Source organism: Cnephaeus nilssonii, assembly GCF_951640355.1.
Source record: "Cnephaeus nilssonii genome assembly, chromosome: 20".
Classification (NCBI taxonomy): Eukaryota; Metazoa; Chordata; class Mammalia; order Chiroptera; family Vespertilionidae; genus Cnephaeus; species Cnephaeus nilssonii.
The window spans coordinates 37,990,821-38,018,081 of NC_137091.1; the positions used below are offsets into that span (position 1 = coordinate 37,990,821).

The window sequence follows — 27,261 nt, forward strand, 5'->3', positions numbered from 1 at the left end:
ACTTAAGATCTCAAACACTCCGTGTGGGAAGCCCCAATAGCTTCTGGCAAACCGGCCTGCAGTTCCCCTGTGCGTAGCATGGCAGCCTGGGTCCCGTCTGGGAAGAGTGACTCAAGCACGGGAACCAGCTGTCAGAGGACTCCCAGACGAAGGGGCTGTGGCCCAACCTGAGGTGCTCCCAGCTGACAGCCACCACAAATCCGTGGTATACCAAGGAATCTGTAGGGGAACTGGGGTCCTGGAGGCTCCCCAGTTTAGCATAAATGGGGGCTTGGGGTGCAGATGCACAGGCAATGCCTGCTCTAGGGCTCAAGCACCTCGGGAAGTGAACATGCTCCCTCTCACAGTCCTGCCAGGGCCCAGTGACCCCTCACATATCCTTTTTGTTCAGAGCCACCTGGCCCTCTCGCCCCTGGCCCTCCACCCCATCTTTTTGCCTAAGCAGTTCCTGAGCATCTGGGGTGACCTCTGTCCACCACACCCCACCACAGGCCCCGAGTTTCCTAAACTCAACAGCTCCCACTTCCAGCAGTCCCCTCCCTCTCCAGCCTGAGCTTGACACCACCTCCCCCCCCTCCCCGCCCCAGGACGCCTTCTCTGCCTCCACAACTTAAAGGGCCCCCGACAGCAATGGGAGCGGGAGGCAGGGGGCACTTGGGGCCACTCCATAAGCAAGGCAAGGCCCAGGTGGTGGGCCCGGTCTGAAACGAGTCTTTATTGCTTGTACCGTACAAATATGAGGAACAGGGAAAGGCCAGTGGGGAAGAGGGAGAACTGTCAGATAAATGACATACACACACAAAAAGGAGAGACCTCCCACCCCCCAGACCAGCCCCACCCACCCCAGATGTCTCTCTGTGAACTACCTAGTACAGGAGGTGGGAAGATCAAAACCACAAAAGTTACGTTCCAAACACCCGGAGATGCTGGTGGGGAAGGGGGAGAGACAGTGCGGCAAGGGGACCTCACGTGTGGCTCTCCCACTAGGCCAGCACCCCTCCCCCTGGGATGAAATGCTGGGGTCAGGGCCAGGGGCCCGAGTCCACACACATACGCACACACACCACACACCCGAGGCCGGGACACGCTTGCTCTCTCACATACATACCCAGCACACATGCACACACACACCCCATGTGCACTCAGATGCACAAGGACACCAACAGCACACAGTCCAAGCACGCACGCACGCGAGTGCCCATAGCACTGACACGTTCACCTTAAGGCTGCAGAACGTGGGGCTGGGGGAGGGGGGTGGCCTGGGGCCTCCTTCTCAGAGGCCCCACCCCAGTACGTACCAGAGACACCCTTCCCCGGCCCCTCCTCAACCAAGTTCACGGGGCCCAATACTGTCTCGGTGCGAGATGTGGAGCAGCCGAGGCTGGCACCCCTCCACCCCAGGCAGAGAGAAGGGGCAATGCTGGCCCCCATCCTGGGAGGGGCCGGGGCCAGGCCCAGGCCCAGCAGGAGGTAAGGCTGGCTGGAAGGAAGCCCTGGTAAGGCACGGGGCTCGGGGGTGGGCAGACTAGGCCCCAATGTTCCTCCTACTTCGTCCACAGGGTCAGGAGAGCAGCGTGGGGCATAGGGAGGCAGCGTCCATCCCCCTGGCCGCTCTGGGTTCCCCACCAGGTAACCGACCCCAGCCCGAGGGAGCCCTAGACCTCTGCTCCTGCAGCTCCCGAAGGCCCCGCCTGGCCCTGGACTTCACTGCTTTTCCGCTGCTGTGTGGGGAGGGGCTGGACTGTCCCCTCGCCAGGCCACTCGGAGCCTGAGGACAGGCACGGAAGGCTGCCCCAGAGCGCTGTCCGCATCTCTGAGGGCGGCACCGCACACAGCAGGCAGCCGCGGGCGCCCAGCCGATACTCAGGCAGGCCCCCGACTTCCGCTCCCACTGGGACTTGTTGATCAAAAACCAAAATCTTCCCAACTGCCCAAAGGCCAGGTCCTGGGGCCGCGGCACAGTCTCCCCAGTCCTGATCTGGGCGCAAAAGTGAGGGCAGCCAGGGTCCTGGAGGCAGGGCCACTGGGTCCACTGAGAGGAGTCTGGCAGAGGGCTGAAAACTAGAAATGGGGGGAAGGGGTGAGGGGTGGAGATGCAAACAAAAAAGACCAAAAAAAACCCAAAAAGACGAAGCCCCCGGCGGCGTCGGCAGCCATGCATGTCCGTGGTGGCGGCGGCGGCAGTGGGCAGGCGGGCGGCACTGCTCACTCGCGGATGCTGGCCGAGTAGGAGAACTGGGGGAAGTGAGTCCGCTGGTCCAGGTCAAGAGAGCCCAGGCTGTCATCTGCAGGGGTCAGGGGAGGTGGATTGGGAAGACGGGCTTTCAGAGGGCCCAGCACCCCGGCCAGACTCCCGGGGAGGGGGACAGAGGGGAATGACCCTCAGGAAAGACCACAGGCAGAAACTCCAGCTGGTGAGGTGTCCACAGACTTCCTCCCCGACAGAGACCCTGTGGTCATAGCCCTGGCTCCGAGCTGCTCACTCAGCCACCTCGGCATCCCACCAGCTCCCTGCTCTCCTCCTCCTCCCCTTCCACACCTGTCCACCTCGAGGTCTGCCCAGACCTCTTCTGCCCAGCTCCTGCCCTGGCCACCACTCCCACCCACACAAACCCTCCACATGCAGCCAAAGGTCTTTCTGAAACCCTGATGCAACCCTGTTCCTCTTTAAAAAGCCCTTCCACAGCCCCTGCACAATCGCCACTCCTCCCAGGGGAGAAGACCCTCCTGCTCGTCCACGCCCTCTCCTCTCCCCTCATCTACTCTGACCTCTGCAACACTCTCATTTCTAGACGTCCCACAGCCATTCCTTCTGCCAGGACTGAGTCTCACTGCCATGTCTCCCCCTCCAGGAAGCCCTCCCTGACCTGCAGTCAGGCATTTCCTCCGAGTTTCCCCAGTCCCTGTGGTCCTACACACTGTCCTGACCACTCTGGGCTGCCACCCCACCTGGACTGAGCGCTCCCTGAGGGCCAGGCCCAGGGCTACCTCCATCACTGCCTTGTCTCCAGCAGAGCCCAGCACTGGGCGGGTGAGTAAGAACTCAAACAGCTACAGAGTCAGTGAATAATCCGGCTCCAAAGACCTGGGTGGTCTGCGAATACAACTATGGATCTGCCATCTCGGTACCGACGACTCCCCAAGCATCTCCTACCCAGACCTCTGCCTGGACCACAGGGACGGGCTGGACCCAGGGCTGTGGTGAGCTCACTGGGCCCGCAGACGCCTAACAGCAAAAGCCCTGCGGCTTCCTCCTGGAGAACTGGGTCAGCAGCAGACGCCCTCCACCGCCCGGCCAGCCCACAGGACGCGGGGCCTCAGACACTCACAGCGGTCCGGGGGCGTGATTGTGATGGACTGGGCAGTGAACTCATCATCGAAGTACCTGGTGTCGACCTCAGATGTGACCTGAGGTTTGAAGGGTGGTGGGAGCTGTGGAGGAGAGGAGCCCAGGCTCAGGACCCGGCAGCCAGGAGGCTTTGGCCCAGGCCACCACAGGGGCCGAGCTCCTGCTGGAAGCAGTGGGTGGTGGCACTCACCTTCTTCTGTACCACATCCTGCCAGTTGATGCTGAGGAAGAACCTGTGCTCCATGACCTCCTTGGCATCGCTGGGCCCCCCGCCGAGCCTGGGCAGAGACGGCCATGAGCACCCGCCTCCCGGGGCAGCCAGGTTCTGGGAGACGCTTTCGGTGCAGGCCTGGGCCTGTGATATGCAGGCCCTGAACAGCCTTAACAAGCCTGTCCCGGCCACAGACCCCCGCCTCGCAGAGGAGGAAAGTGAGGCCAGGAGGGAACTCGTGCCTAGGGCCAGGGCCAGGACACTGCAACTGGGGCCAAGACCAGGATGTGAATTGAGGGGGCATTTGGCCACCTCACATCCCGGCTCTGCCACGTATGACTGGGCCACCCATGGCCAGGACAGGGTTGCCCTGCTCCTCAGCATCCCCATAAAACAAGGCAGTGCGGGCAGAGAACCAGGACGGCCTGACCCCAGGGAGTGCTCCAAGTGCCAGCTGTGGGGACCACACAGCACCCCCACCAGTGCGTGTGCCTGTGGGCGCTGCCCCTTTGGGCGGAGGGAGCAGCGGCAGCAGGTGGTGCTGGGCAGCGCAGGGCAGGCGCCAGCCCTCACCTCTGCTTGGGGTCCTTCTTCAGCAGCCCAGCCAGCAGGGACTTGGCCTCGGGGCTGAGCGTGCGCGGGAAGCGGATCTCCTCCATGAGGATGAGCTCGAAGAGGCGCTCGTGGTCCTGGTTGTAGAAAGGCAGGCGGCCGCACATCATCTCGTACATGACCACGCCCAGCCCCCACCAGTCCACAGCCCGGCCGTAGTCGTTGTCCTCCAGGACCTGAGGGGGAGGGGCAATGAGGGGCCAGGCCCATACTCTGGGGCCTAGGAGCTGACGGGTCCAGTGGGGACAAGGCCCTGCCCGGGGCTGGGGAGGCCAATCTAAGGAATTGGAGCCCGGCCCTCAGAGCGTCTAGGTGGGGGAAGCACCCGGTCCCGGGGCCCCGCTCCCTCAGCATCACAGCCCAGACACCTCGGGTGCCAGATATTCGGGGGTCCCGCAGAAGGTTTTCATGGTGGCCCCATCACTGATGCCCTCTTTGCACAGGCCAAAGTCAGTGATCTTGATGTGGCCATCTTTGTCCAGCATGAGGTTTTCCAGCTGTAGGAACAGTCAGTGTATCAGGAACATGTCTTCCCGGGCTTCCTGCCACCTCCCTGAACCCCACGTGCCAGCCCTGCCCTGGAAGGGGCTGTCACATCACGGGCTCCAGGCTGAGCTACGGGATACACCCCAGCACAGGGTTCAGCCCTCACCCTCTGAGGCTCACACCTCCCCAGTCCCTGGCCACCCCTCAGGGGAGCTGAGTCCTGCCCCAACCTGCCTCCCCTCCCCTCCCCCACTTTGGATGTGAGGGACAGTATCTCTCTCCTTTTTCCTAAACAGTCACACAATGGGCCATTTGGTGGGCCTTTATGCAACCTCCCCCAGGTCAAGACAGATCACCTCCAGTCCCTCAGACACCCCATGTGCCCCTTCCGTTACTAGCCATCCCCTGCTCCAGACAGAGAAGTAATTTTACTTCCTTCTCTCTTTTGCAGTTTCCCCTGCCTATACCTACACCTGTCATCAACACAGACTGGTCCTGTCTGTCCTGGCTTTCCCAACGTCAGCCTGTGAGACGTATCCACGCTGCTGTGTGTGGCTGAGTGTGGTCTCTTTAACTGCTGTGCAGCCCGTGTGCGAACACACCACCTGGACTTCATCCATGTTCCGACAGCGGACCCCTGGGGTTAGGATGACTAGTGCTGCGAGGAGTGTGTCCACACTTCGAGGTGCACACAGGTACCTGTTCCTGTGGTGCACACGCCTCGGGCACAATGGCTGGCTCAGTGCGCACACGTCCACTGCTGGTGGCTGCTGCAAACTGCCCGCTAAAGTGCCTGCACCAGTTTACACCCTCCACTGCTCAGCAGCCTCTGCGCACAGGAGGCTCAGAAGGGACCTGACGCAGGGCTGCCTGCTGTGGAGCCACTGCTAGGGGCCAGAGCAGAAGGGTTTGAGCCCCAGAGGGAGCTAGACACAGGCACGTGGACAGGACAGACCCTCCCTGGGGGGGAAGCTCGGTCTCCCTGACTCCCTGGGGTGAGTCCTGCATGTGTGCCCCGGGCCAGCCGGGCCCTCCACAGGAGGCGGCCACAGGCTCACCTTGATGTCGCGGTACACCACGTCCCTCGAGTGCAGGTACTCCAGGGCCGAGACGATCTCTGCACCATAAAAGCGGGCCCGCTCCTCCGTGAAGACGCGCTCCCGGGACAGGTGGAAGAACAGCTGCCGGAGGAGGGAAAGGGGACAGGGCATCAGGCCCCTGGCCCAGAGGAGGAAGGACGGAACCCTGCCTGGCGGTCCAGGGAAAACGTCAAATCTACTCCATGAACCGGCAAGTGACAACCAAAAAGGACCAACTGAGAGAAGAGTTCACGTGAAGGACTGGCCGCAGGGAGAGAGGGGACAGTCCTGGGCCATCCTGCATGAAGGGGACAGTGAATGAAGGAGTGACAGCAAGGAAGCAGAGGACACAGTCATGAGCAGGTGACCACAGCGGTGAGACCAGAGGGGCAGACGAAGCCCATGGTCAGAGGCAGAGTCACACCGTGAGAGAGGAGGAAGGGTCACGGAGTGGGTGCCAGCAAGGGGCTGACTGCTCTGAACAGACTCGGGAAAGCAGAAGGCCTGCATACGCTTTCTTTGCAGGTCATCCTCTAAGAACATCCTCCACACTGTCGTCCAACCTCCCGCACAGCCCTCTCCACCCCGCGGGACCTCGGTGTGTGTCCTACCCACTGGCTGTGTGAATCTGAGCAAGCCACTGACCTCTCTGAGATGTTTCCCCACCTGTAAAATGAAGATGGCGATGCCTTCCTCAAGGAGCGGGGGACGGGACCAGCTGACCCCCGGTAAGTCTCCCCCTACCCTCCATCTCACTCCCCCCACACTTGGGAACGAGACACCCAGAAAGCCAGGCGGGGCACGCAGCTCACCTCCCCACCATTGGCATACTCCATCACGAAGCACAGGCGGTCATGGGTCTGGAAGGCGTACTTCAGCGCCTGCGGGAAGGAAAGTGGCTGGGGCACCGCCGATTCAGCCTAGACACTCCCCCGCTGGCCTGGCCACAGGAGTCGGGCAGCGGGGTTCAAACCTCAGCTTCGCCTTTTGGGGTATGTGAGTGGGCTCATGGCTCTGAGGGCCGGGAGAGGTTACTAGGCTGAACAATCTGTCCTCTGCCTGCCACTGAGCTTCCAAGAAGCAAGGCCAGGAGAGAGACTAGTTTGAGCAAGCAGAGCCATTTCACATCTCTCTTCCTCCTCTATTTTACAGTCAAATGCATTAAGCGTGCGCACGCTCTCTCTCCCTCCCTCTTCCCGCCCCGCCACACACACACACACACACACACACACACACACACACACACACACACACGAGGTCTGCTGGCTGGGAGTTGGAGCTGATCTCGAGCTGGAGCTGGCCCCAAAGCCGGCTTGGACAAGCGATCTGCCGACGAAGAGGAGCTCTCACACCGCTCTGAGGAGCTCTAAAGAGGGTTGCTCAGAACCCTTCGCTGCTCCTCTGCTCACAACTCCACTGTTTCCTGTCTGCTGCATGGAAGTACGCGGAAGATCTTATTTGAACAAGTATTGTGGCTTAACAGAACACCTAGAAAGCAACTGAGGTACAGAAACAACCCATAAGCCATCCTCAACCTGGTCCATTTGACTAATAGCTGTAGCCCAAAGAGGCATCATCTGCTCAGCGTAAGTTGACAGGCAGCACAATGATACATCTGCTTCTAGCATTACATTGTAAAATAAAAACAAAAAAATAACGTTCCCACTTTGACCAGCTGGGCTAAGTGCCTCAAACTCATAAAGGCGGCAGCCATGCTCCCTGGGTCATCCTGCAGTGTCACTGCACCTGTCGTCTGAGGTGCTGACACGACGCCATTGTCTAGGAAGAAGCTGCCACCTCTGGGGTTTTGGTCCAGGCCACCTGGGGAGCCCAGCAACACCTGGCCCAGCCACCTGGCCAACACTATGTCTGTGCTTCCCAGCAGCAGGGTTGGGCTTGCTCCCAGTCTGTCCAAAGGGGCTGGCCTGGGGCTCCCATGTGCACAGGTCTGAGGGAGTACCACTCACAGTGAGGAACGGGTGCCTGGTGTTCTGGAGGACCCGGCTCTCGGTGACTGTGTGGGCGACTTCATCCTGCAGACAGACAGAGGCCAGGTGAGGGGTTGGTGGGCGACAGCACGCATGCCCCCAACCTAAGGGATGGGGCAACATCTTGGTGAAAGACAACTCCGTTCCTAGCCATTATGCAGAGCGAGAAGGGCAGGCGTGGCACGTCACCATCCACAAGCCCTAAGGAACAAGGGACCACGGCAAGGACACTCAGTGGCTTGCTCTCAAAACCACAAGGCGAGAGGCTGATGGGGACTTCACAATGAAGGGATCAGGCTGTCACCTCCCGAGCCCACAGAACAATTTTAACACCCCTAAGAGGGAGCAAGCAGACATCGTGAGATCCCTGAGGCATGTCACAGGCCCAGGAATCACCACCTGTAAATGTTCTGCCAGAAGAACTCGATCTAGAATTAGGACTCCAGGCTGTGGAGTAACGGTCCTGTGTGGTCCCCACAGGGGCAGCATCAGTGTCACCTTGGAACTGGAGAAAAGCGGATTCTTGGGCCCCTCCTCGGACCCACCAGAAACAGAGTGGGCCCAGCAGTGGTTGCATAGCCCTCCCGCTGACTCTAACACAGGCTCCGCAGTCACCAAGAGCTGCTGACAGTCCTGAGCCACCTACAGCCCAGACATGCCTCTCCCTCTGGGAAAGTCTATGCCCAGGGCACCATTGGTAACAATGGCCGAAGACATTTTTGATTGTTACAACTCAGGGGGAAGGGAGCTACTGCTTTCCTGGGTGGAGACGGGTCACTGCTCCACACCACAGTACACAGCATGACCCCATAGCAGAGAACAGTCAGCACAAATGTCTGAGGCTGAGGAACCCTGCCTTGGACAGTGACATTGGGATGGTTCATCTTGTTGAACATGGCCACAGTACCACAATTATAGTATTTAAAATCTTCACCTGTGGAAGATACCTCTCTAAGTACGTATGGGTAAATTACACGCTGTCTAAAACATGCCTTAAAATACTCCAGAAGAAGGGGGAGGGCGGAGCTAACAAAACAAGATTGACCAAATGTTGATCATTGTTGATGCTGAATGAAGGCTACATGGGAGTCCATTATATTTATTTTTCTCTTAAAAATTTTGTGTATGTTAGAAATTTTCCATTTAAAGAAAAAAAAAAAAAAAGAATAAAATTCCATTCCTGGCCAGCCTCCTATTGAGACACCCTGAGCCAAGCTCCCACCCTCACGGCCTATGGGGACACCTCCTTTCAGGCCTTGACAGTGCCTGCTGGATGAGGCCAGTCAGACTCTCCACATCCCTCCCCAGGCGCCCAGAGCGTGGGGTGGGGGCTCAGCAGGCAGGCCAGCCTGGGGATCTACAGGACTGAACCCAGAGGAATGGGTTGGTGGAGAAATGAGATGCTGGTAGCAGAAGGCACAAGTAAGTGTCCCGGCCGCGCGCGCGCCCGCGCGCGCACCCAGGCCAGCCAAGGGCAGCCTGGGAGGCACCCACCTTGGCGATGATGACCTCCTTCCGCAGGATCTTCATGGCGTAGTAGCGGCCGGTGGCCTTCTCCCGCACCAGGATGACTTTGCCAAAGGTGCCCTTGCCGAGGAGCTTGAGATAGTCGAAGTCATTCATGGTCTGCCAGGGATGGGGAGAGAGCAGGGCCATCAGTGCAACTTGGCACATGGCCCGTGGGAGAAAATTTTCACAAAGGAAAAGGAAAATCAAAGGACACTGTTGCCAAAATGCTCCAGCATGAGCAGGAAGGAGGCTCTGGGCAGCAACTGCTGGTTCTGAAGTGGCCTTCAGACCAGGGCTCTCTCTCCCAGCACTCAACTCTCCCAGACATGAGGCCCTGGGAGGGCTCTGATGTGGGGTGAGTGGGTCTTTCTTGTTGTTGTTAATCCTCATCTGAGGATAAGGATATTTTTTCACTGATTTTTTTTTTTTTTAAGAGAGAGTGGAAAGGAGGGGGAGACACAAAGAGAGAGAAACATCGCTGTGACAGAGACACATCAATTGGTTACTTCCCACACAAGCCTTAATCAGGGCCAGGGATAGAGCCTGCAACCGAGATACGTGCCCTTGACCAGAATTGAACCCAGGACCTTTCAGTCCGAGGGCAGACGCTCTATCCACTAAACCAAACTGGCTAGGGTGAGGGGTGGACAAGTCTTAATGACTTCTCAGGAGGAGGTGGGCACGGAGCAGCCCTGGGGCATCTACGCCGTGAGATCACCCATGCTACAGGGCAGTCATGGCAGGGCCGGGGCCCCTCACACTTGGCATGGAAACCAATGGTGACAGGGCCAACCTTGTAGGGGAGGCGAGCTCACAGACGGGCAGCTCTGCCCGCAAAGCACTTACCACCTTGGCCCGTGCCTTGCTAACTGCCACTTCCATCTCCTCAGCTGCAGAAGGGTCACTCGGGGAGCCACACTTGTATTCCATGGGGTCCTCGCCTGGGCCCCGCTGCTTGAGGCTGTTGGCGACCATCTGGATGGCCCGCATCCACTCTTCCCTGTGTGGGCACAGATCGGGGGAGCCATGAGTCCTGGGCAGGAAGGCCGGGGTCCCACCATCTCCAAACACCTTTGGGCATTTGGGCACAACCTGTCTGAGCTGGGGAGCTGACAGGACCTCTGGGTGGGAGAGAGCAAGAGTGCAATAAGGACAGAGACCATCTATGTCCCAGGAATGGCCACCCGAAGTCAGGCAGCCATTTCAAAGAGGAGCAACCACCTTCTTTCTCAGCCCCCTGAACATGAGCTGCCATGCCACCCTGAGCCCTGAATGAGGAAGAGACAGTGCTAAATTTCTTCGGAACAAATGACAAGCTCAAGTGTACAAGTGACCAATGTTTTGTTAAAGAAAACCAAGAGTAAAAGGAAGCATTCATTAGCCAGAGAAGCTAAAGATCTTAAAAGGCAAGAGCCACCGACCTAACTCCCTGGAGGGGGCTCTGCCAGGAGGACTGGTCAGGGCAGAGGTTCCCACTGGGGCAGGGGCGTGGAGGAGAAGGAGCAGTCCCGGCAAAAGGGAGCCTGGCTTCAGAGCAATTAGCTAGTCTGTTGTTCATGATTTAGGATTCACTGGGGAAGAGTTAGCTTTAGATATTTGCAAACTGTTCTGTCTGGAGAGAGGGGAGAATAGGTAAAAGTGACCAGAGACAAGAAGAAGAAGAAAAAAAGGAGGCTGAACGAAATTGTCCACACCCCCCATTTTTTACCCACCCCACAAATTTTCATTTTCACCCCACAAATTTTTAAGTGGCAGTATCTGTTGAAACCCCTATGGATTTTGCTTATGTCTATAACACAGCTACATGAGCAGCTGGAAAAACATAACATTTGCTAGGAATACGAGAATTCAGAGAGCACAAGCAGGCAACCTCCCAAATCACATCGATGTAAATAAGCCCGAGAATTGCCCTCCCTCCGCTCCCCCCACCTACGAGGCAGCATGTGTTACCGTTCTGTGCTCCTGAGGCCCCTGCCCAAGGTCATACCAGGCCAAGCCGGGCCACCCTGCTGTGCTGCTCGCCTGGGAGTCTCCATCTCCACACACACCGAACAGCACTGCAGCTGACCCCTGACTAACCCCCTGCGAGGCTGAAAATCCACTGAACTTTTTTTCTTATCCTCACTCAAGAATATGTTTTTATTGATTTTTAGAGAGAGAGAAAAGAAGAGGGGGAGAGAGAAAGGGAGAAAAACACCCATCAGTTGCCTCTAGTATGTGCCTTAACCAAGGATCGAACTGCAACCTAGATATGTGCCCTGAGGGGAACTGAATCTGCAAACCGAACTGCAAACCTTCAGTGTAGAGATGACACACCAACCAACTGAGCCTCCTGGAGAGGGCCACGTACTAAATATTAACTCCCCAAAACTTAACTACTAATACGAGCCTATTGTTGACTGGAAGCTTTACCAATAATATAGTTAATTAAAACCTATTCTGTGTGCTGTATGTATTATATACTATATTCTTACAATAAAGTAAACTAGAGAGAAGAAAATCATAAGGAATCTTGGCAACTGTATTGAGCTCACAGGGCTCTGTAAGGTGGAGAGGGAACATCCTGCAGCTGAAAGAATGAGGCAGATCTATTTGTGGACTTGGAATGACCTAAGATATCTTAGGTGAAAAGGGAAGGTGCGGACAGAGCACAGTACCATGCTATTGGAGTTAGAAACAAAACAAAAGGAATTTATGCACACACGCTCACATAAGCGCAAACACCTCTGAAAAGGATGGTCTTGATACAGGGCCCTGGTTGCCTCTGGGGAGAGCACTCACCCTTCCTCCTGCATTACACATGGGGAGCACACAGAGGCCCGGTGCACAATCAGAGGGAGCACCCCAAGGCCCAGTGCACAATCAGAGGGAGCACCCCAAGGCCCGTTGCACAATCAGAGGGAGTACACCCAGGCCCGTGCACATCCCGATGGAGCACACTGAGGCCCGTGCACATACCTATGGAGCTCACTGAGGCCCGTACACACCCCTATGGAGCTCACTGAGGCCCGTGCACATCCCTATGGAGTTCACTGAGGCCCGTGCACATCCCGATGGAGCACACTGAGGCCCAGTGCACAATCAGAGGGAGCACCCCAAGGCCTGTTGCACACCCCGATGGAGCTCATTGAGGCCCGTGCACACCCTGATGGCGCACACTGAGGCCCGTGCACATCCCTATGGAGCACACTGAGGCCCGTGCACATCCCTATGGAGCTCACTGAGGCCCGTGCACATCCCTATGGAGCTCACTGAGGCCCGGTGCACAATCAGAGGGAGTACACCGAGGCCCGTACACATCCTGATGGAGCACACTGAGGCCCGTGCACATCCCTATGAGCACACTGAGGCCCGTGCACATCCCTATGGAGTTCACTGAGGCCCGTGCACATCCCTATGGAGCTCACTGAGGCCCGTGCACATCCCGATGGAGCTCACTGAGGCCCGTGCACATCCCGATGGAGCTCACTGAGGCCCGTGCACATCCCGATGGAGCTCACTGAGGCCCGTGCACATCCCTATGGAGCTCACTGAGGCCCGTGCACATCCCTATGGAGCTCACTGAGGCCCGTGCACATCCCTATGGAGCTCACTGAGGCCCGTGCACATCCCTATGGAGCTCACTGAGGCCCGTGCACATCCCTATGGAGCTCACTGAGGCCCGTGCACACCCTGATGGAGCTCACCGAGGCCCGTGCACATCCCTATGGAGCTCACCAAGACCCAGTGTACATCCCTATGGAGCTCACCAAGGCCCAGTGCACAATGCCTCAGGCAGGCATTTCTCAACTTGTTTCACCCTGTGCCCTCTTTGGAACCAATTACAATATAAATTCCTGTGCCTACATTAATATTTCTGTATTTTGAAAAATAATTAACTTTATCAGATCATAACTGTTTTCTTAGAAAATTAACAATGCGTTTTAAAAAATCACCAATCTCCTAAGAGATATGTTGATATATATATTTTTAAATGTCTATATCTCATACACAGAGACTGTCACATGAAAAGCAGCAAGTTGCCGACTAAGATGCATAGCTCACTCTTGTCTTTGTTTCTAAGGGAGAACACTGACAGCCCATCAACAGCGGCCTGAATAAACAAACACGCACCCGCACCACAGGGGCTCTGGAAGCAGCTCCAAGGGACTCCTCTGGAGCTACCTCTCTGGGCTGCCGAGTTGCTGATCAGGAGCATGGGATCCAGGGCCACACAGGCTGGAGCTCAAGTGGTAACTCTGCCACCAGGCAAGCTCACCCCTCCCAGTCCGCCGCCCTGTGCGGTAGGCTGGGGACACTGCGATACTGGTGAGCTGCATGTGCAAAGCACCGCATACGTAGAAAGTGCTCAACTCAAGAAATGCCAACTACAAGGTGGCTTGACTCAGCTGCCCAGCCCCACAGGGATCCTAGAAACCCTCAGGGATACAGAAGGTTGGACGAGGGTAACTAGGGCTCTCCCAACGCCTGACAAGCTCCCCATCCTGTTCCAACTGGACCGAGGTTGCAAGGTTGCAGCACTCAGAATTCAGAGAAAAAGCAAGGGCCTTGGTCCAGGATATTCCTCAAGGGTTTGCAACATGGTGTCTGGGGCAGAGGGGAGCTCCCACCCAGAGTTGGAGCTGATGTGCCTTCCACGCCTCTAAAGCTCCCAGGGGAACCAACCTCCTTCCCGCCAAGAGACATGAGAACAATAACAGCTCCACAGAAACCACCTCATGCCATCTCTCTTAAGAGCAGTGGAGGAATGGGCATGCTTCTGATGTGGAAACTGAGGTGCACAGTCACCTTGGAGGGCACACAGCCAGGCTGTGGTGGAGCCACCTGGCTCCTGGCACCACCCACTGCTCCCTGATGAAAGCTACCGCTTCCCAGGAGAGGCCCAGGGAATGAGCAGGGCACTCTCCCACAGGCTCGGGAATAAGGAACACCATGTAACAGAACTCAGGAGCCGAGGGAAGAAAAGCCACGCCTTGGGACTTGACCTTTTCGAGAAGGACTCCCCCCCAGGCAGCAACACCAAGGCCCTCCACTCACACAGGTGCACTCTATTTCTTTAATTCACACCCCAAGATATATGGGTGTGTTTTTTTCTGGCCTGAAATTCACCAAGCCATGTTTTTTTTGTTTGTTGTTGTTTTTTTAGAGAGAGAGTAAGGGAGAGGGAGAGAAACATCAATGTGAGAGCACAACATCGAATGGCTGCCTCCTGCATGTCCCTCATGGGGATCAAACCAGCACAGTACGACGCTCAACCAACTGAGCCACACCGGCCAGGGCAAGATATGTTTTTATTTATTTTATTTTTCCCCCAGAGAGACAGAAAAGGAGAGGGAGAGAAAGAGGGAGAGAGACGGTGTGAGGGAGGGAGAGAGAGAAACATCATCGGCTGCCTCCCTTACACACCTAAACCAGGGGTCAAACCCACAACCTGAGTGTGTGCCCTAACTGGGAATCGAACCTGCCAACTTTCAATGTACAGGGCAATGCCCAATCAACTGGGGCTTCACTGTTTCTTTAATACAAGGTCATACACACACAGTGAGCATTTTAAAATTTGTAAAAGGACACTTTACCAGAGGTAACCCCATGAGACCTCCTGACTCCCCTATGAAGTAGGTATGATGAACCTCCTTCTATGAATGAGGAGGCTGAGACACAGCCAGCAAGCAGAGGCCCAGGGACCCAGGGGGCCCTACCACCCCCAAAGCACTTCTCCCCTCAGGGGAGCTATCAGGAGCCTTCCTATCCCTCACTTGGGCTCTGAGGCCAGGAAGACACATTTGGTGGATCCAAGCTCCCCCAGGCAGCACCAGCTGTGTGCAGCATAGACTCGGAACCCGGGAGCCAGAGCCTGGAGCTCAGCTCTGCTGCAAACCAGCTGTGCAGGGGGCTGAGTGGCCTCCCTTCTCCAGCCTCTGCCTGCCTCCCACATATGCTGGGCATCACACAGTGGCTGGCACACAAACTCTGGAGCCGGGTGGCCTGGCATGATCTTAGCTCTGTCCCTCCGGGAGGCAACACTGGGTAGGTGATTTAACTTCCCTGTGCCCCAGCTGCTGCCACGTACAGCAGGGACCAGAGGGTTGTGTAAAGGTGCAATGCCACTAGACAGAAAGCATTAGGGCAGTGCCTAGCACAGCAAGTACCTCAAGGAGTGGTTGTAAGAATTGGCCCAGCCAGCCAGCCAGCAATACTTCCTGCCTTCTGGGCGCCAGCCTGGTTCTGGGCACTGAGGCTGCAGCAGAAAACAAGCCCCATGGAGCTCCTAGCCTGATGGAGGAGATAAAGTGTATCAGGTTTCCAAGGCAGGGGCTAGAACGGGAAGCTCCTTCTCAGAGGGTGGTCTGGGAAGGCCTCTCCGAGGAGGTGTGTCTAAGCCAGGGCTTGAAAGAAGTTCCTGGAACATGGGCAATCCCAGCACCGAGAAGAGGCACTGGGCACCTGGCTATGAAATGAAATGGAGGGAAGGAGGCAGCCATGCAAAGTGAAGGAGGGAAAGGAAGCCATGTGGCCCTGAGCAGGAGGGAGCCGGGGTGTCTGCAGAAGGCCCAGCAGGTGTTCTAGAGCTGACAGAGAGGGGGCACGGAGCAGATGAGCGTAGGACGGAGGACAGGCTCATCCCACTGGGCTGCATGTGCCGCTGTGTTAAGATTTACATCTTAACATCATGGGAAGTCACTGAAGGTTTACTAGGGATGACAGGACCCGATTTCTGTTTTAAACCAGCAGCTGCTGTGTGGGGTACAGATTGGGGGCAGTGAGAGGGCATGAGCAGACCACAGCAGTTCTCCGGGCAGAGGAGATGGAGAAGAGAAAAGGTGCCAACAAGCAGGATTCCATGGGGCAGCCCCAGGCAGGCGCTTTCACATTTACTTCCTCCTTTGCTCTTCATGACAGTCAGGGAACTGAGCCCCGCTGAGAACGTGGCACAGTGCTGGTCTGACTCCAGAGCCTGGGCCGCAACCCCGAGATACCCAGCTGAGCAGGATTAAGTGCACCCCAGAGGGAAGCCCAGTAAACCGGAAGTGGCAGGTCTATCCTCAGCACACAGGCCTGTCCTCTTCACAGCTTCAGGAGTAACAACTCACTGCTGGTCTGATGACGGATCGGGGCCTCTCTCCCTCCCAGGCCGTCCTCTGACCCAGAGTGGTGTTTACAGCTGGAGGACATCTGAATCCCCCTCTGTTCACAGATACCCTCAGGTGGCTGAGTTGGTCGATCCAGACCCAGCTTTGCCTGGTGGCGAAAACCCAGGCCCTTCAGATCTTTCGCTTATTCTAGAATTCCCTGTGCCTCCATTTCACTATCATCATCCCTGTTTAACAGGTGAGAACTGCCTCCTAGAAATGTTCTGAGGATGAGTTAATATATGGAAAGATCTTAGAACAGGGTGTGGGCCAACAGAGAATTAGTTTTAGTTATCCTTTATTCATTCCACAAGCATTTACTGAACAACTATTCATGCTCCCAGCACATATAAACATACAGGTGCTATGGAGGAGGAAAAGCAGGGGAAGGGTAACAGAGATATGGGGCCGAGGCAGAACACTCTGAGAAGGTGACATCTGAGCAGAGACCTCATGGAGTCAAGGAGAGAGTCATAATGATATCTGGGAGAAGAAGACTCCAAGCAAAGGGAACAACAAGTGCAAAGGTCCTCAGGTGGAAAGTGCGTTTGGCCTACTTAAGGAACAGTGAGGAGACAGTGTGGCTACCGTGAGAAAACGAGTGGCAGGAAATATTCTGGAGAGGGGGCCAGACCATGAAGGGCTTTGTAGAATATAGTATTGACTTTGTAGTTTATTCCAAGTGGGACTAAAAGCCACTCAGCTTTCTAAGAAGAGAAATTACATTATAAGATTTACATTTAAAAGATCACACTAATGTAATACACTATTAAGCATACCTGCCAAGACCAGGGGTCTACAAACTTCTGTAAATCGCCAAACAGTAAATATTTTAGGCTTTGCAGGCCACATGGTCTCTATCACAACTATTCAACTATACCACAGTAGGGAAAAAGCATCCATGGGCATGGTCATGTTCTAATAAAACTTTATTTACAAAACAGGAGGCTAAGCTATAGTTTGCCAACCCTGCTCTAGACTTAATTCCTGGTTTACAGGAAATACAGGTAGAAAAAGACCAAAGTAAACAGTGCCAAAAGTCAGTAAGATAACATGTCCATAGTGTGGCATTCTACAAGACAACTAGCCTGGTTTACCTAAAAAAAAAAAAAAAAAAAAATCAATATCATGTGGGGGGAAAGAGAAAGATCTGAACTACATTAAAATAGGCCAAAGAGACAACATGTACCTTGAATAAATCCTGGTTTACAAAACATTTTGAGGACAATTGGGGAAATCCAAGTATGGCATGGCTATGGGGAGGATGTTACTAGATATCATATATAATAAAAGGCTAATATGCCAATCAAATGAACGGCAGAACGACCAGTCGCTATGATGTGCACTGACCAACGAGGGGGCGGGGGCGGGGGGGGGGGCAGACGCTCAATGCAGGAGCTGCCCCCTGGCGGTCAGTGCGCTCCCACAGGGGGAGCGCCGCTCAGCCAGAGCCCACGGTGGCAGGCGCCTCTCCCGCCTCCACAACAGTCGGACATCCCCCGAGGACTCCTGGACTGTGAGAGGGCGCAAGCCGGGCTGAGGGACCCCACCCCCCAAGAGTGCACGAATTTCGTCCACCGGGCCTCTAGTCCTACATAATAAAAGGGTAATATGCAAATCGACCAAACGGCAGAACAGCTGGTCCCTATGACATGCACTGACCACCAGTGGGCAGACGCTCAATGCAGGAGCTTCCCCCTGGTGGTCAGTGTGCTCCCACAGGGGGATCGCCACTCAGCCAGAAGCTGGGCTGATGGCTGGCAAGCGCAGTGGCATTGGGAACCTCTCTCGTCTCTGTGGCCATGGGGAGCGGGCCTAAGCCATCAGTCGGACATCCCCCAAGGGCTCCCAGACTGCGAAAGGGCTCAGGTCGGCTGAGGAACCTCCCCCCAGTGCACGAATGCCGTGCACCGGGCCTCTAGTATATTATAAAGAATCACCTCAGGCGTGATAATGGTACCATGATTCTGTAGGAGAACGTCCTTATTCTTAGGAGATGCCTGCTGAGGTATTAAGGAGGTAAGTGTCATAATATGAACAGAAGTTCAAGATTCAGCATGAGGCAAACATGGCAAATGCTAAATTGCTGACTCAGGGCACAGGAATCTGAACCTTCTTTTTTTTTTTAATCTTTATTGTTGAAAGTATTACATATGTCCCCCTTTTTCTCCCTGGACCTTTATTTATTATACTAAATGTGTATTAGAAATAAGTTGGCAGGGCGGGGCTCAGGGAATCCCTCTAGCTGACCAGGAGAGCCAACTGGGGAGCAGGAGAGGCTACCAGGAGCAGTGAGCAGGCCACTGCAGCATCTAGGCAAGGACCAGCCACCAGTGTGACCCCTGTCGGCTCTCTGTCGCCACCCCCCACCTCTCTCCAGGCTCGGGCCTACGTGGCTGGGGCAGTGAGGACAGCCCATAGCAGAGCAGGCTCCCTTTCACTGGGTTTCTGGCTCACGCCTCCCTGGGATGAAGGTCAGGAAGCTGGGGTTTGCTTTCAGAGCAGCCCCAGCCCCACCGCCCTATCCCCCAGTCTTAAGAAAGGGAATTCCCCACACTGAAGGGCATGGTATCTTATTAAAATGAAAACCAGAGCAGGTCTCTTGCCTAAGCAAACACTTCGCCAGCTCCCCACTGCTCCTTTCCCAGGCTTGCACACCGTGTGCCAGGTACCGCTGAATCAAGGGCTTCCTGTTTGTCAGCCCCCTGAACCTTTTAGCGACCTGTGACAAACTACGTCACCACCTGCCAAGCCCCCTGGGGACCTCCACCTGGAGTCCAGGCCCTGGCTGAACTCACCAGCTTCAGGGTTCTCCCCTCCTCCCGTTCCAAAACCTCTGGTGCTTGATTCTTTGGTGACACAAAACCCCCGATGTTCCTGGAATGACAAGGTGTCCCTCCTCCAGGCCTCTACATGTGCTGGTCCCTCTTCCTGGAGTCACCTTCTCCTTCCTACCTCTGTGGCCAACGCCTTCCTACCTATACTTCCAAAACTCAGCCAGCCCTCAGGTCCTATGTATTTATTGGTCTGAATCAGCTTTTACTGACAGTCTGTTTTGGTTCCCAGTTTTCAGCTGAGTAACCTCAGCTGGCCTGAGATGGTAATTCTGTTCCCCTTGAAGGGGCGAATATATTTTTGATCTTGGGAAGGTATGCAACAATAATTACAGTATAGATTGTGGTATATGTCTTGTGATATCATTTTGTGTATGCTCCAGAAATGCACTAAGAGTATAGCCACTAGTCATATGTGGCTATTTAAATTAATTAAATAAAATAAAGAATTTTATTCCTCAGTTGCACCAACCACATTTCAAATGCACCACGGGCACCCACTTGGGCACTGCAAGTATAGAACATTTCTATCACAGGAGACAATTCTCTTGGATGGCACTGTTTTAGGGTTCTCCGGAGGGTCGGCTGAATCCTCACCCCAGAGACAAGTTAAAGGAGTATTTCTCAAAGAGAGGCTCACAGGGACAAAGTGGGAGGAACATTTGCCACTCATTACAAAGGGCTAAGCTCCTAAAGCACAAAGAGCTTTCAGAAATAAATAAGAAAAAGACTACCCAATAGAAACATAGGCAAAGGATATGAGCAGGCAGTTCAGAAAGAGAAATTCACATGGCCCCTGAATATATGAAAGGAACTCTAACCCAGAGGAAAGGCCAATGAAAACCACCCTCAGGTGCCATTTCCCACTGATCAGATTGGTGAAAATCCAAACATCTGAAAAACACAAAGCTGTGGATTCTTAGACATAGCCTAATGGAAACATTTCTCAACATTAAATGCATATCCCCTATAGCCCAGCAAGCCTCCATCTAAGAATTCATCTTGCAAATTTAACAGCACATATGCCAACAAGACAAGCACAGGTACTGCACTGTGGCGTTGCTTGTACCGAGCCCACGGTTGGAAACAAGCCCAGTCACCATCCATAAAGAATTGCTCTACAAACTTGGGAGCACACAAGTGCAGCTGTTTGAGAAAACAAAAATGCAGCAGCAGCTCACTATAGACTGAAGCAGGAGCATTCCCAAGACAAGTTAAGTAAAAGAGCTCAAGTGCGTGTACAATGCTACCTTTTGTGTAACAAGGAAAAACCAGGGGAGTCGGGCGTGAAAAGCCCGATCGGAGTGAGCGAGCCCGTCCCCCTGGAAGAAGCTCTTGGAGGGCACATAAGAAGAGCAGTTAACCTGGGGGTGGGGGTGGGGCGGGACAGAGGGAGAAGGAAGCTAGACACCTCCCTTATACTGTGTGATTTTTAAACTAGGCAAACCTATATCATCTCTTCTGATTAAGTCTCTGACCGCCTGCCTCAAAAGCAAGGGAGATGCGCATTGACAATGTAGCTCCCTGACCCTCCACCCATCTCCAGATAATCAGAGGCCCTGATGTGGCCTGAGCTCCATCTGTTAAAAACTGGGGTACAGGGGAGTCTGTCCATCTGTATCCCTTCCCCTCATCAGGCCTGCCACTCTCAAAGGGCAGCCACACAGAGGCTCAGACTCGCCTCTCATCTGGAGAGTCTACATGGAAGGTCCTCTCGATGACTGTGGTCCACTGCAAGCAGCGTATGACAAACGTGTTGGGCCGCGGTCTCTCCGTCTTCATCAGCTGGCATTCTGTAGGCAGAGGAAGGACAGAGACGGGAGGGTAAGGGGACAGCCCTGCTGGCCTGCAGCCCACATCCCCTAAGCCACCTCCTGTGTGCCAACCGCATGCCAGATGGTGTTAAGGACACCTTAGTGACAGATAGCTCTGGACTTGCCTCCATGGGGCACAAGATCGTGTGTGTGTGTGTGTGTGTGTGTGTGTGTGTGTGTGTGTCTGCTAGACAATGACGGCTCAGTGGTCAGAACTGTGATGGGGGGACCTAGGGGCATCTTCTTCTGGAGGAAGGGGCATTCTACACTGAACCCTGAAGGAAGAGGGAACATGGTCAGTCAGACAGAAGGGTACGTTGTGTACAGAGACCGGAGGTGCCAGAGGGCCCAGCATACTTAGGGAATGGCAGATTCTTTTTTTTTCTCTTCATTAAGGTGTTATATGTGTACATATCTTACCATTGCCCGCCCCACCACTCCACTCCTATACATGCCCTCACCCCCCAGAGTTTTGCGTCCATTGGTTATGCTTATATGCATGCATACAAGTCCTTCGGTTGATCTCTTATCTCCCCCACCTCTCCCTAACCTTCCCGCTGTAATTTTACAGTCTGTTTGATGCTTTACTGTCTCTGTATCTATCTTTTTGTTCATCAGTTTATAATGTTCTTTATTATCCATAAATGAGTGAGATCATGTGGTATTTTTCTTTCATTGACTGGCTTATTCCACTTAGCACAATGTTCTCCAATTCCATCTAGCTTGCTGCAAATGGTAAGAATTCCTTCTTTTTTTATGGCAGCATAGTATTCCATTGTGTAGATGTACCATAGTTTTCTGATCCAGTTATCTGCTGACGGGCACCTAGGCTGTTTCCAAATCTTAGCTATTGTAAATTGTGCTGCTATGAACATAGGGGTACATATATCCTTTCTGATTGGTGTTTCTAGTTTCTTAGTATATAGGGAATGGCAAATTCTGCTCATGGTGTTAGGAGCAGGGAAGCGAGACTGGCTGGAGAGGTGGGTAGGGGCCCGCCTGCAGGGCTCAGGAGAATGGTGAGAATCTGGACTTTGTCCTGAGGGCAATAGGGGGCTATGGAAGGCTTAAATAGGGAATAGGCATGGATAGATTTAAACAGATCCCTCTAGCTGCCATGTAGAGGATGAGAGAGGATGGAGGCTGGGAGCCCAGGGAGAAGGCTGGGGCTACACAGAGTGGAGCCATGGAGGGGGAGGAAAAGGCAGATAGGCCAGAGGGAGGCAGAGAGAGGCACCTAGGATGAGGCCGAGGCCTGTGGCCTGAGGACTAGGAGACAATAGGGCCCTCCCTGAAAGGAGATAGGGAGTGGGAGGTTGGGGGAGGAAAGGGGAGACTAGATGGACAATTTGGGACATGGTGGACCTAGGGGACACCCAGGAAATGAGGAGGAAGCTGCTCAAGACAGGCTGGCAGTTCAGGTGAGAAGCCAGGACTGGCAGCAGCCATGTCAGAGTCACCAGCATACGGGGGAAGCAACCAGGACAAGGCTTAAGCAGGACAGAGGGGACCAGGACTGGGTTCCAGAGACAGTGGGTAGGGTGAGACTTGACAAGAGGCTGGAGCAGGAACTAGGTGGGAAAGAATGGTGGTCTGTGCTAAGGAGTGACAGTGGAGATGGGGGTGTCTTTGAAATGTGCTTAGGATGTGGTAACCAATCAGGTCAGCAGGGAAGGAAGGAAGCAGGGCGGGGGGGAAGGGGAGGGCAGAGAGATGGAGGCAGGACTGTGGTTCTGCAAGATCCAGGCAAGGGCTTTGGGCCTGCCAAGCTTCCACTGGCCAGGGTCCAGCTGGTAGGCATCACTTCGGATACCACAGAGGGGATGGAGGATGCGGGGTTAGCCCTGCGGTCAGCTGAAAGGGCGGCCATGGATGCCTCTAGTTTAGAGGGACAGAGAAACAGGCTGTTACCAGAATGCAGAGGCTCATGATACCAGCCAGACCCCAGGGCCTGGCCAGCAGCAGCTAGAACCACAGAGGCAGTGCTGCCTGGGGGAGAGGCTGGGGAAAATGTCTGGCTTCTTCCCTCTTCCCACTTTACCTCACCCAACTGACACACAGGTGGAGCAGGGGAAGGGGAAGAAATAGGGCAAACAGTCCAAGAACAGCCGATCCCCATGTGCCCGCAAGACCAGCCAGTCATCCTTGGAGCACCCAAACTCTGGCCCACCCATTTGCCCTAAGACGTACCCGCAACGGAGAAGTTGTTTAAAGGGGGCAGGGTCTGGTCAGGGGCCTCGGGCCGCTCCTTATAGCCAATGAAGGAACCATCACTCTTCAGCAGGAAGTACCGGGGCCTCCACGTCTTGATGTATTCACCTGAACAAAGGTAGAGGAGAGGGAGAGAGGTCAGGGCAGACAGTCCGGTGTAACAGCGCCTCACAAGGGGCACCTGGGTGGGAGGAGGGTGGATGAGGGTAGGCAGGAGAGTGCCTCTCCAAGAGAAACCCTTGAGGGAGCCCCTGCTGATGAAGGCTGGTGCTGGGCTGGGCCCAGTGATTAAGAGGTCATGCCTGGCAGGAAGGTGCCTGCTGCAGTGGCCCAGGGCAGCAGCTGCCTCAGCGTGTGGCCAGCAGCAAGCCATCCTTGCCAGCACGTGGCCCAATCCCAGGAGAGGCCCAAGCTTCCAAACACACATGCCCTGTGGCCCTGTAAGGCCAAATCCCATGGGCTGGTATTCACCAGTACAGCCGTGCAGATGGATCAAATGTCAAAACACTGTGCCAGGCCGGGTATAGCTGTTGCTGTGCCCTCCAAGTGTCCCTTGGCCTCTTCTATTTGTTCTAACCGTGACTATCCAAGCACCCTGTGTATATATGTGTGTCCATGTGTGCGCATCAAGAACCCACTCCTCACAAGTCTGCTGGAGAAAATGAGATGGGCTGCGAAATAGATGAAGGAAATTAAGAGGCACAAACTTCCAGTTATAAAATAAATAAATCATGGGGATATAAAGTACAGCATAGGAGATACAGTCAATAAATATTGTAATTACTTTGTAAGGTGACAGATGGTAACTAGACTTATCATGGGGATCATTTCATAATGTATGTAAATATCAAATCCCTGATGTACAACTGGAACAAATAGGATAGTGTAAGTCAATTATATGTCAATAAAATAAAGTTTTCAATAAAATAAAATGCTATTTAAGTCCTCAAAAGATAGAATAGAGATGGTGAAACAAAACTTGTACATAAATGTCCATAGCAACATTATTCATAATAGTAAAAAGTGAAAACAACCCAAAAGTCCATCAGCTAATGAATGGATAAACAAAACATGCCATATCCACATACTATAATACTATTCAATCATAAAAAGAAACAAAGTATGAACACACGCTACAACACAGATGAACCGTAACTAAAAGAACCACAGATTAGATTAGTACATTTACATAAAATGTCCAGATTAGGCAAATCCATAGACATGAACAGCAGGGTGTGACAGCCTCACAAGAGGCACGTGGCTGGGAGGAGGGAGGACAGGAAAGCAGGCAGGAGCACGGTAATAAAATGTGTTAATATTAATTGTGGAGATGGTTGCACACTCTGAATACTAAAAGCCACTGAACTGTACAGTTTAAAAGGCTGAACTGCACCCGGCTGGCGTGGCTCAGTGGTTGAACATCAACCTATGAACCAGGAGGTCACGGTTCAATTCCCGGGCAGGGCACATTCGCAGGTTGTGGGCTCGATCCCCAGTGTGGGGTGTGCAGGAGGCAGCAGATCAATGATTCTCTCTCATCATTGATGTTTCTCTCTCTCTCTCCCTCTCTCTCACTTTCTGAAATCAATACAAATATATTTTTAAATAAATAAATAAAAGGCTGAATTGTACAGTATGTAAATTATACCTGAAACTGTTAAAAACTATGCGATCACCAGCATAGAGCCTCCAGCTTAGGGCTCAGCACACACCGCAGGCACTCAATAAATGCTTTTATCATCAGCCCACTTTGCAAAGAGTGTGCCAAGCCCTCAACTCACATGGCACATGTGAAATAGGATGGCAGGGTGGGGCTCTGGGCTATATTTGCTGTGCGGCCGCCAGTTAAGTCACTTCACTTCTGAATCTTCGTTTCCTCTTAAGGGGCTATCCATTAAATGACACTGATGATGATGATGATATAAACATTATAGTGGTACTTCGTGCCACATACTGTCCTAAGTATATCTTACAGGTTTTAACTTACTAAATTCTTTCAAATTTAGATACTAAATGATTTCATGTACATAAAGTTCAAAAACTAGCAAAACTCCAAGTTTAACAACAATTTAAAAGGATTACACACCATGACCAAGCGGGTTTTATCCCAGAAATGCAAGGGTGGTTCAATATATGAAAATCAATCAATTTAATACACTTTAATAGAATGAAGGAAAAAAGACACATGATCATTTCGATTGAGGCAGAAATAGCATTTGACAAAATCCTACAACCTTTCATAATAAAAATACTCAGCAAACGAGGAATGGAAGTTCCTCCACATGATAGAGAGGATCTGTGAAACACCCGCAGCTAACATCATACTCAGTGATGAAAAGACCGAAAGCTTCCCCTAAGATCAGGAACAAGACAAGGATGTCCACTTTCACCACTGCTATTAAACATGTTATTGGACGTTTTAGTCAGAGAAAAATAAAACGATAAAAGGCATCCAATGTGAAAGAATAAATATAACTATCTTTATTTGAAGACTAGAGGCCCGGTGCACGAATTTGTGCACCAGTGGGGTCCCTCGGCCTGGCATGTGGGATCGGGGCTCTCCAACATCCCCTGAGGGGTCCCGGATTGCAAGAGGGTGTAGGCCAGGCCTAGGGACCCCACCGGTGCACGATTGGGGCCGAGGAGGGACGCAGAACGTTGGCCTGCCTCAGGGGGACCGCAGGAGGGCTCCAGGGCGTGTCCGGCCTGTCTCACTCAGTCCCGATCAGCCGGACCCCAGCAGCAAGCTAACCTACCAATCGGAGCGTCTGCCCCCTGGTGGTCAGTGCACGTCATAGCAACTGGCCGACCAGTCGACTGTCTGCCCCCTGGTGGTCAGTGCATGTCAATTGGTTGAATGGCCGACCAGTTGACCAAATACTTAGCATATTGGGCTTTTATTATATAGGACTAGTGGCCTGGTGCATGAAATTCATGCACGGGGGTGGAGGGGTGTCCCTCAGCCTGGCCTGCACCCTCTCCAATCTGGACCCCTAGGGGGATGTCCGACTGCCGGTTTAGGCCCGATCCCACCCTCTCGCAATCTGAGACCGCTGGCTCCTAACCACTCACCTGTCTGCCTGCCTGATCGCCCCTAACCACTCTGCCTGCCAGCCTGCTCGCACCCAACTGCCCCCCCCACTGGCCTTCTCGCCCCCAACTGCCCCCCCCACCAGCCTGCTAGTCCCCAACTGGCCCCCCTGCCGGCCTGCTCACCCCCAACTGCCCCCCCCACCGGCCTGATCACCCCCAACTGCCATCTGCTCCTGGCCTGATCACCCCTAACTGCCTCTGCCTCGGCCCCGCCACCATGGCTTTGTCTGGAAGGCTGTCCGGAAGGTCTCCCGGAAGGTCTCCTGGTCTAATTAGCAATATTACCCTTTTATTAGTATAGAAGACATGATCCTATATATTTAGAAAATCACAAAGAATCCACAAAACAATTACTAGAGCTAATAAACAAATTCAGCAAAAGAACAGGCTAATCAGTTGTGGTTCTATACACCAGCAGTAAACAACCCAAAAAAGATTAAGACAACAATTCCACTTACAATAGCATAAGGAGGTAAAAGATTTATGCATTAAAAACTACAAAACATTGCTGAAAGAAATGATATACCTAAATAATTCAAAGACATCTTGTGTTCACAGATTGAAAGATTTGATATATTTAAGATGAAAACACTACCAAAGTGATCTAGAGTCAGCACATCCCCTAACAAAATTTCAACATCCTTTTCTGCAGAAATTGAAAAGCCAATCCTCAAATTTACATGGAATTCAAAATCTCATGGCAAGGGACCCCAAATAGCCAAACAATATTGAAAAAGAACAACAAAGTAAAAGTACTCATACTTCCTGATTTCACTACAAAGCCACAGTAATTGAATCAATGTAGCATAAAGATTGACATATAGACCAATGGAATAGAATTGTCAAAAACAAACAACAACAACAAAAAAATCATGGTCAACTGATTTTCAACAGGAGTCTTAAGACCACTGAATAAATGGTACTGGGACAACTGAATATTCACAT

General features: G+C 53.4%; 1 protein-coding gene across 1 annotated transcript in view; it reads right to left on the reverse strand.

Annotated features, from left to right (window-relative positions):
* Positions 1-629: 629 nt before the first annotated feature.
* AKT2 (AKT serine/threonine kinase 2) overlaps positions 630-27,261 on the reverse strand; it is a 50,869-nt gene continuing 24,237 nt past the window's right edge. The window contains exons 3-14 of the mRNA XM_079799776.1: positions 23,203-23,331; positions 20,880-20,991; positions 10,081-10,234; positions 9,220-9,351; positions 7,705-7,770; positions 6,550-6,618; positions 5,717-5,839; positions 4,541-4,669; positions 4,134-4,348; positions 3,540-3,627; positions 3,330-3,432; positions 630-2,285 (exon numbers count right to left, since the gene is read on the reverse strand). Coding sequence (XP_079655902.1) covers positions 2,206-2,285; positions 3,330-3,432; positions 3,540-3,627; positions 4,134-4,348; positions 4,541-4,669; positions 5,717-5,839; positions 6,550-6,618; positions 7,705-7,770; positions 9,220-9,351; positions 10,081-10,234; positions 20,880-20,991; positions 23,203-23,331 — 1,400 coding nt within the window. The 3' untranslated portion in view covers positions 630-2,205. The remainder of the gene's footprint in view (positions 2,286-3,329; positions 3,433-3,539; positions 3,628-4,133; positions 4,349-4,540; positions 4,670-5,716; positions 5,840-6,549; positions 6,619-7,704; positions 7,771-9,219; positions 9,352-10,080; positions 10,235-20,879; positions 20,992-23,202; positions 23,332-27,261) is intronic.